Source organism: Lolium perenne, chromosome 6, assembly GCF_019359855.2.
Source record: "Lolium perenne isolate Kyuss_39 chromosome 6, Kyuss_2.0, whole genome shotgun sequence".
Lineage (NCBI taxonomy): Eukaryota > Viridiplantae > Streptophyta > Magnoliopsida > Poales > Poaceae > Lolium > Lolium perenne.
Genome location: NC_067249.2, coordinates 249,544,959 through 249,554,608, shown reverse-complemented (window position 1 = coordinate 249,554,608; position 9,650 = coordinate 249,544,959). Strand labels below are relative to the sequence as shown.

The window sequence follows — 9,650 nt, the reverse complement described above, 5'->3', positions numbered from 1 at the left end:
TCAAGTTCCATCCCGTCCCGCATCCAATTGCTTCACGCGCATGTATGTGATAGTAGTATCATATCAATTCTATTAACATATGTTTGTCGATGTCAAATTTTTTTCTTTTTTTGAATTTCAAATAATCTTGAATAAATAAATAAACATTAACTTTTTAATTTTTATTATTTTTTTAATTTTTTAATTTTTCTAATTTTTTATATTTTTCTAATTTTTTTGCCAAACCTAAAAATTTGAAAATCTAAAAGGGTAAAAGTAATAATAGTAATCTTTATGCATGATACAATTAGTAATTTTATTTTTTTAAAAAAATAAAAAATAATAAAATCCAAAATTTATAGCAAAAACTAAAATCTTCCTGCTTTCGTATTTTCATTTGGAATTTTGAGAATCTAAAAATTCGGATGTAACTTTTTCCGAGGATTTTTTTGATATATTATACGTTTTTTTCCGACGTCGTATGCAAAAGTTATTGCGGTTTTACCATTTTTTAAACATTTTTTGCAAAAAAAGTGAAAATTCGAATTTCTTAATTTCTCCGAATAGTAGGTTGCATAACATACAAGAATCTGAAAACAATTTTTTTTTGAATTTTCTATCATTTTCTTTTGTATTTTACGAACCAAAAAAAGGCGATCCACGGGAGGGGGGGGGGGGTGCAGGGTGCGTGGGAGTAAAAAAACTCGGAAAAACCTTTAGTCCCGGTTGGGGACACCAACCGCGACTAAAGGGGTACCCTTTAGTCACGGTTGGTGTCCCCAACCGCGACTAAAGGTTTTTCCGCCGGATGGGGTACCCTTTCGTCCCAGATAAAGCATTAGTCGCGGGTTGCCTCCCGAACCGCGACTAAAGCCCCATTTAGTCGCGGTTCGAATAGTTTCGGGACTAATGGGGGTGGACGGAAGCCTATTTTTCTACTAGTGCTTGTAATGGCTATATAAGCCGAGCAAATGAATGGAAAATGTGTGGCCTACGGGCAAGAAAACAATTAATGTAGCAACCGTGTGACACCAAGGAGAAACTGCCTCTCGGCAGAGCCATGGTTTTCCCTCCTTGGTGAGTGTGTGTATGTGTTCCTCTGTGTTCTTTCACATATGCGTGTGTCTGTAGAGTTTGTGAGAGAGATGAGAGGGAGCTGCGAAGTGCAGCTCCAACATCCACTATTCCGAGATCCGAAGGCGCGGTAGTGCCGATGGTCAGATGCTAAATATATCCGCCTCGAGCTCATCCACCTTCGGGGCTCCACTTCTACCCTTCGACCCCACCCTCGCCTCTACATGAAGGGGTCCTCCTGCTCCACAACTTCATCGTCCTGTCCCCGGAGTTAAGCACTTCTGTTCCCCAGCTCATGTGCTACATCCAGCCTAAAACACAACACAATAAGTTGCTTTATTGATTCCACTGATGTATTCCCGCCAACGCCCAAAGGTGTAAATCCGTCGAGCTCCATGCGTGCTAGTATCCAGATTTAAGACAAATTAGCTGCCTGAGTGTGAAGCTTAGCTTTTTGCACCTTCTGCTGTTTTTGAGTAGTGTATTAAAATGTCCCTGTGGTATTTCAAGGATACAATGTCCTAGACTCAGAGGATTGTCATCTATTTTTAAAGTGCAATTTCCATCAACTCGACAACTATGTAAGGTTAGAACAAAGTAACCAAAATGTTATCCCTAAAAACACTTAATTGAAATTCGCTCTATATATTCTCACACTAAATCACCGGGTCCACCGTAGTACATATGCATACCATAATTATTGACTTCATAATTAGATGAAGTATATTTGGAAGAATTGGTACTGCCTGGAAAGGATCTATGAACATTTGGAGTAGCAAGCCTATTGTTCTTATCTACAATTTGGATATTTTTTATAAAAGATGCTTTTCCAAAGCCTTCTGAAGCAAAATGACCACTTCCCAATTGTGGAGAGTTTGTCGATGCTGTTGGACCTTGAACATATCCACCCCAAAATGCGAAATCACACTTGTCCTTCATGTATTGGAAAATTGAGCTTGGCCAATATCCAATTGGTGTATTTTGTTCACCATAAGCCACCCACCAGTTTTTAGTCTTTCGATCCTAAAATAAATCAAGGTTGTATGGTAGATGTTTAACCAAAATTGAAAAGCATAGACAATCAAATATGCGTGATGTGGTACCATTATGCCAGTTTTTGTGTAAAAGATAATGAATAGAAAGCGGGAGACATGGTTTTGACTCATATATATCTTCAAATAATGAATAGAAAGCGGGACACATGTTTACATTATCCAGTGGCATGTCCTAATTCACTAAAAAATGCCATTTGAAATGTCAAGTTTGCATCAAAAAAGAAAACTTGTGTATTTGATATAATAATATAATAATTGTAATTTGTTGAATATTAGAAATAAGAATACCTTAAATATTAGAACATCTATCACATATTGTGTTCCTTTATAGACAGATATTGGTTTTATTCTTCCTCCGAGGCCAACACTTCGGCTAACTTGCACGAAACCAGGGCAATCATGATCGATGCAAATAGTTGTTGGTAAGCCATCATCCTTTACCTAATGTATTCAATGTCAGTAAGAGATAATATGATTATGAATAATTTATGGTTCGTAAGAAAATGTGCATCCAAATAATAGGTTATGGCTTACCCAGTAAACATGAAATCTAGCAAAGTTGTCACCACTATAGCTTGGATATACGAAAGAACCGGCACCTATCCCATCTCGAAAGCCTGGGTTTGGCCCCCCATTCATTTGTATACTTGATGCACTGATATCCTTACTATCCGTCTCCACCTTTGGAGCATAAACATTTATTTTGGCCCGTGTTCCATATAACTCATCCTTATATTTGATTCCTGCACCCTATCCAAAAGAATTGCTTCTTTTATGTGAAAATACAAATAGTTATACACTATAATAAGGTAACATGAAGAATATTTAATAAATATCAATTCATGTCATACATTATGGTCAGTATATAGACCAAACAATTAGAAAAAAGTGTTCGGGACTTGGTAGAAAGACAAAATGCTATTTTTCGTCCGCATTAGTGGAAACAATATAGTGAGAGTGTGAAAAGACCTCTAAGGCTCTAGTTTACAAAATTCACGGTTCCACATACTTATTTGTGCTTTGACCAAGTACTTCATCTCAAGGATGAATTTGCATACAATACTATCCTACAATGTAGTTGGGAGCAAACAATGATCTATACCTGTTGTGCGATCAGTAGCTCCCTCACAAATAAAATTATAATCTCCCTAAATTAATATAGATAAGTCCAAACCTATATAAAAAAAATACTTACCTCTTTTTGAAAGTCCTTGCTGATCACCACGTCAATAGTTTTCACTGCTATGTTGTCCATTCTATTTTTACGCAATATTGGAATTGTTCCTATCGGGCAGTCAATGATAGGCAATTGTGTCTGTGGCATGGAATGCATCGACGGAGATTCTACATATGTGATCAGTGGGATAGAACTTGGTTCCATCTGTTTAAGGAGCAAAACACAATGATACTATACTCATACATATTTATGTAGCCACAACATGAAAGTAATCATATCTTCATGATAATAATTTACCTGAATTTTGTGGTCTTTCAGTAATGGGTTGTTAAATGCTGGTTGCACATTCACACCAATGCAATCATATACATCTCCGCCTTCAACCTATTTTAATGTTTCCTCGAATTAATAATCACCAGAAATAAGGATACATGTACATACCAGAATTGTCTTATTAACTTGATGATTCATGAGGGCCCTGCTAGTATCTTCCCGTTGTTTCAAACATGTAAGTTCTTTTCCTCCGATGGCTAGAATAAGAAATAACAAGAGAATGGTCATTCTAATCGGTATCTTTTCTTTCATGGTGGAAATATGGAAGTATCATTTCTAGTGTGCATGCCACAATATTTATAAGATATTACGAGCCTATCCTGAATTGATTAGTACTCGTTCAGGAGAGAGCTATAAATTGCATTTATGCGTGCACGATCATAAAAATATGGTAATACTTTATTGTGCTAGATACTGCAATTATACTCATAGTACGATTTACTAATTAATGCCTTTCACAAAAAATACTAATTAATGTGGAAAAAGATTTTGATGGCGCGATCTGCGTACTAGCACTATACTAAGATCTCAGGCATTTATTTCCATGCAGCCATAGGACATAGTCCCACCATGTAGTATAAAATACTCCCTCCGTTCCTTTCTATAGTGCCTATAGATTTTTAGCATTTGTTTCAGAATATAAGGTTGTAGTTTAGCTTTTTTTCAATTACCCCCTCCCCGTTCAGCTCCCAAATCGTTCAGCTCCCAAAATAATTGTTATGGTAAGTTAGGAAGATATGGATTTACCAAATTTTACGTTGATCTCAAATCGTTCTGCTAGGTGTCTTGTGTAAAAAATACTCTTGCGCTAATTTCCGTGCCAAAAAATAATAGGCACTATAGAATGGAACAGAGGGAGTAGTATAGATCGGGTCTATTAAACACCCCGTGGCACCACGGAAAGGCCTTTCCATGTAATGTGCGGCGAACACGTACCACCAAAAAAGCATACCACTATTAGAAAAAGGGCTATAGATGGACAAAACGTTGCCGGCGCACCACTATTCCGCTGCGCCGATGGCAAGTGGTGCCGGCGCACCACTTTGTCGCCGCGCTGGCGATGACAGCACACTGCCGGCGCACCAGCCAAGACGCTGCGCCGGCGACAAACTGAGGCCGTGCCTTCGCTCGTTCGAGCCAGACCCAGAAAGTATTGCCGGCGCACCGTCCCAGGGGTGCGCCAGTGGCCGGCGCATCCTTGGACCGATGCACCGGCAATACTTGCTGGGGCTGGCCCGCACCAATTTTAGCCGGAACGGCTATATACTGCCGGTGCACCCAGGTCCTGGTGCACCGGCAGTAACCTGGGATCTTATTTCTGCACACCTACCACTCCCCACTACCATTACTTCACTCATCCACACAAACCCGAGCCTTCTCCCAACCCAGCTCATTTTTTCCCCATTTCTACCCCCCAATTTAGCCAATTTGATCATACAAAATTATATTTTTTTAGCAAATCTTCCCTTCCTACATGCATCTCCCACATCCCCTATGTAGGTCTAGGTCTACTATCCCGCATTGACCACTCAATCTACATCTAGATCTAGAAAGTCGGCTTCCATACGTCGTGGTCGCGACGCGACGTCTCGATCTCGTTGATGAATATATCAAACAAATGGGTGATTAATGAACAAACTGAGGAATGAAATCGACGTATATTGGACATTTGAAGCAAAGCTCGTGTCTGGCATATATATATATATATATATATATATATATATATATATATATATATATATATATATATATATATATATATATATGCAAAATAGTGGGCTACCATGGGGGCTAGCTACGCACCCACGATTGGCCATTGGATCACGCTATAGGGCATTTCGCACCGCACATCGACTTAACGGCCGTCAGTCGATTACTCCGTATTTTTCTCTCTCTCCGTCCCACCACCCACCGAGCCCACCACAAACGCGGACGCTCCTCTCTCTCACCTCACCCGACCGCCACCACAAATGCCACCAGTCCACCACTCGCCCCTCTTCCTCCTGGACAACAGCAAGGCGGCCTGCCCCGGCGAACAAGCGAGCTGCCCCAGGTCCCTGCAACCGCTCTGGCCGGACCATGGCATTGCTGTGGCGCGGCATGGTGGATCCCCTGGATTTCCCCATGACGCCACCATCTCTATCAACTACTTCCATCTCTCCCAATCCTTAATTGTTATTTTTTCTAGATCTTGTACTGTTCGTGGTGTGAATCCACATGTGAAAGATATTTATGATCTTTGGATGGTAATGGGATTTTCAGGATGTACTTGATGTTCAAGATTCATGCTCCCCTCCGTATCATGTTTCTTCTCATCCTCTCTTCTTTTCTGATTTTTTTACTGCACGGATGTTCTTGAGCAGAGAAATTACTTCTAAAATTTCGGACGAGTTGTCTGCCTATCTCCATTGATGCCATTCAGGTTTCAATTTCTTGTTCTATTGATTTTCAATAAATTTCTAGCCCACGCACCAATTTTAGGTGGTACAAATATTAGGCTGAATTGGTGTCTCCGTTTGGTGTCTAGTTCCCTGCCAGTAATCTTCCCCGGCGAGCCGCCCTGCTCCTCCCATGGCATGTTGCCGGTATTGCTCGATTCGCTGCTCGGTTCGCTGCTCGATTTTCTACCGGTAATCCTCTTCTCCAGATCGGGAGGAGCACAGATGCAGCGGCAAAACGTCATGTGCTCCTGCCAAAACAATTTTCTTCAACTTGCGCCTCTGATTCTCTCTAATAATTTGTTGATACGTGTTCGTCTGAATTCGTTGCCTTTGTTGCATCTGGATTTGCTTTCTCTTTTTTTTCCCGATCTGGATTGATTTTGCTTCAACGTTTCATTGAACCAGGTGTTTTACTACATATATAGTGTGCATCCCGATCCAGATCCAATTTGTTATAATCTTTCATTTTCCATGCATTCAGTGGCACTGCTACACTTTTTCTCTTCCATGTATGCATTCAGACGTACAATTTGGTCGCCTTTCAATTTTTGGAGATGAATATTTGGCTAGTGAAAAACACAAATTACATTGATATTAAGGAGAGCTGAAGATTTTCCAGTTTCAAAGCTGATTTTTTATTCATCTTAGATGTATTTAGTTGGACTATAATAATGAAGTGAATTGCTGTTGTTACGATTCTTTTCTTTGTTGACAGATGAAAAATATCATCTCTGCCTCCGGCTTCAACTATCTCGTGTCGGCAGTGTTGATGTCAACCTTGCACGCCTATGGGTTGACGCACCACTCCTCCGAGTCGGCCAGGGTGACAGTGTCCGCTTGATCGAGCTCGCACAATGTTATTGTTGCTGGACAGGAACAGAACGCGTAGCAGTATCAGATTGAACCATGGGTTTCTATTGATGTTCTTCCAGGTTCTCATCCTAAAGAAAACCTGACAAGAAAACCTTGTTAAACCCCCATCCCCCCTTCGTGTAAAACACTAGGGAAAATCAATGTAAATTCCGTTTCTGCTCAGTTTGATCCCTCACCTTGTTTCTGCAAATTGTTTGTTTGTATTTCTGACGGAAGTATGTCCCGATTCAGATGTACAATGGGCTACCTTTCCACTGGAATTTCTAGCATAATATATTTGCTCGCTGTGCTATTTGAAAAAATATACTCGAATAACGATGCATTTAGCTCGTGATGTAAAGGCCTCGCACTCCACGGAGCGAATGCCGCGCTACAGAATGATAACAAATCCAGTTACTATGCTGGCGGAACTTCCCGATGCTGTTTCACGAATCCGGCTACACTTCCAGCTACACTTTAGGATGCTGGTTCAACTTCACTTTGTGATGCTATTTTAGTTGCACTTCACTTTGCGATGCAATTTCAGTTGCACTTCTGGACGATGGTTTGTGTGAGTTTCAACCAGCTACACTTTAGGATGCCATTTCAGATACACTTTCGGATGCTATTTCAGATACACTTCAGGAGTGTAACTTTCTGCCTAGCAGCAGAGCAACGGAGTTGTCTAACGGATGTTAAAATGCACAAATCACTAAGCACGATCGGATGGCCAAAACAGCATGCGTAGCTAGCCACCATGGTAGCAAATCCGCGTCGATATATATATATATATATATATATATATATATATATATATATATATATATATATATATATATATATATATATATATATATATATATATATATATATATTTATATATATATATATATATATAGGTCTGCTATTCTCGAACCGGTTCGAGAATAACTATTCTCGAACCCTTTCTGAACTTCCGGGTGTTTCCTAGTGAACTTCTCGACGGAATACCAGAATTGCATGTTCGTGCGGAAAGTATTTTCACGATGATTTTCAAACCGCTTATCGGATTGATGCGTATAATATACCGTTGGATTCGCACATAAATTTTGCAACTTTTTCGTGTTCATCGTTTTCCCAAATTCTCTACTGTTTAGAAATAATTTTAAATATACGAAACAACGTTTTCGCGGATTTCTCAATTTCCGTGCAGTTTTGGGGGTCTAATTTTCGAACCGTTTATTTGATTGATGTGTATGATATGCCGTTGGAAAGCTGATGACTAGGCGCATCTTTTTCATGAAGATAACTTTTCCAAATTCTTTACAGTTTAAGAGCAGATTTGAAAATACTTGATTCAGCGTTTTGAATTTCTCGGTTTTTCGTACTTTTTTGGGGGGTTTATTTCCGGACCACGTTGGAATGTTCCAAATGATATTGAGTTGAAAAGATATTGATTAGGCGCATCTTTTTCATGTTGAATGTTTTTCCAAATTCTAAAAGATTTAAGTTTAATTTTAGAAATACGCAAAGCCGAAGATAACGCTAGAACATTTCGAATTGGCTCATCTAGATTGATTAGGTGTGGTATTATGGTGTGTTGGGGTATTACTAGAGTTATATTAGTGTTAATTGTATGTGGATTTGATCGATTTTCGTAATCGATGGTCGTACGAAAGATTTCTATGCGTATGATTTCCGCCCAGGAAAAGACGGAGTGCGTGAGCAGCTCGAATATGAAAGTGAACTTCCCGATAGCTGTTAGTGAACTTCCGGTCGCGGGAAAAAAGTGAACATGTTGGAGGTGAACTTCCGCATAGCACAAAGTGAACTTTCCATCGTGGTCAAAATTACATCCCACAAAATGGTAAACTTCCTGTAGGTTTGCACAAACTTCCAGTGATTTTAAGGTAAACTTCTGCATAGTGAAAAATGAAATTCCGTTGTGGTCAAACTGAAGTCCTAGAAGAGATAAATTTCTGGCTTGTGCGAGGTGAATTTTCTGACATATTTTGAACTGAACATCCAGATGGTGCAAAGTGAACTTCGCACCATTCCCAAAGTGAATGCCCACAAAAAGTAAGTTTCCCATTGAACATCAAGCACATTCAAATTTCCAAGATTTTACTTTACATATTCTAATATTTAATCTGTTTTGTGCACTGCACAAAAATCATTTTTTGGCTGCAACAGTACAAACGTAGCTGGTAAAGGCACAAAACTACAAAAAAAAAAGTAGCCAAGCTGGAGCAGTTTAGAAGCACCAACATACAAGTTGAAAGCTACTCCCGTGAGAGGATCTGCTTCATTCAGAAAAAAGGAGCATCAATTTGAAAGCTACTCCTGTGAGACGGTGAGAGGATCTGCTTCATTCAAAAAAAAGGAGCATCACTGATTAGCACGTATGGCAACAGCTGCTCCACCTGCCGCTGGATTGACGTCCGGAAATTGATGGCTGCTGCCTGCTGCCTTGCTCCGCTCGCTGCCTGCTGCCTTGCTAGTTGACCCGCGCAACCTTATCTCAAGCAAGTGACAACGCCAGATTCTGCACAATAGTATTTAGAGAAGTATTCATGAATAATCCATCCATCTAGTAGTATTTAGGCAAGTAAAAACATCTATCACATTCATTGCTATCTGAACTTCATGGCTGACACAGATTGAACTACACATTGCTATCGTCTAAATTCAGGTTGAGATAGTTCAACTACCTGGTCTCGGTACCAATAGAAGGCTATACGACGGAGAGGTAGGTCCTAC

The 9,650-nt window shown here is 39.8% G+C and overlaps 1 protein-coding gene across 1 annotated transcript; it reads right to left on the bottom strand.

The window, feature by feature from the left end:
• Positions 1-1,704: 1,704 nt before the first annotated feature.
• LOC127309128 (protein neprosin) lies at positions 1,705-3,870 on the bottom strand. The gene is made up of 6 exons (XM_051340102.1): positions 3,727-3,870; positions 3,583-3,669; positions 3,304-3,489; positions 2,643-2,858; positions 2,397-2,543; positions 1,705-2,076 (listed from the first exon to the last, which is right to left on the bottom strand). The coding sequence occupies exons 1-6, from the start codon at positions 3,868-3,870 to the stop codon at positions 1,705-1,707; spliced, it is 1,152 nt and encodes a 383-aa protein (XP_051196062.1).
• Positions 3,871-9,650: the final 5,780 nt, after the last annotated feature.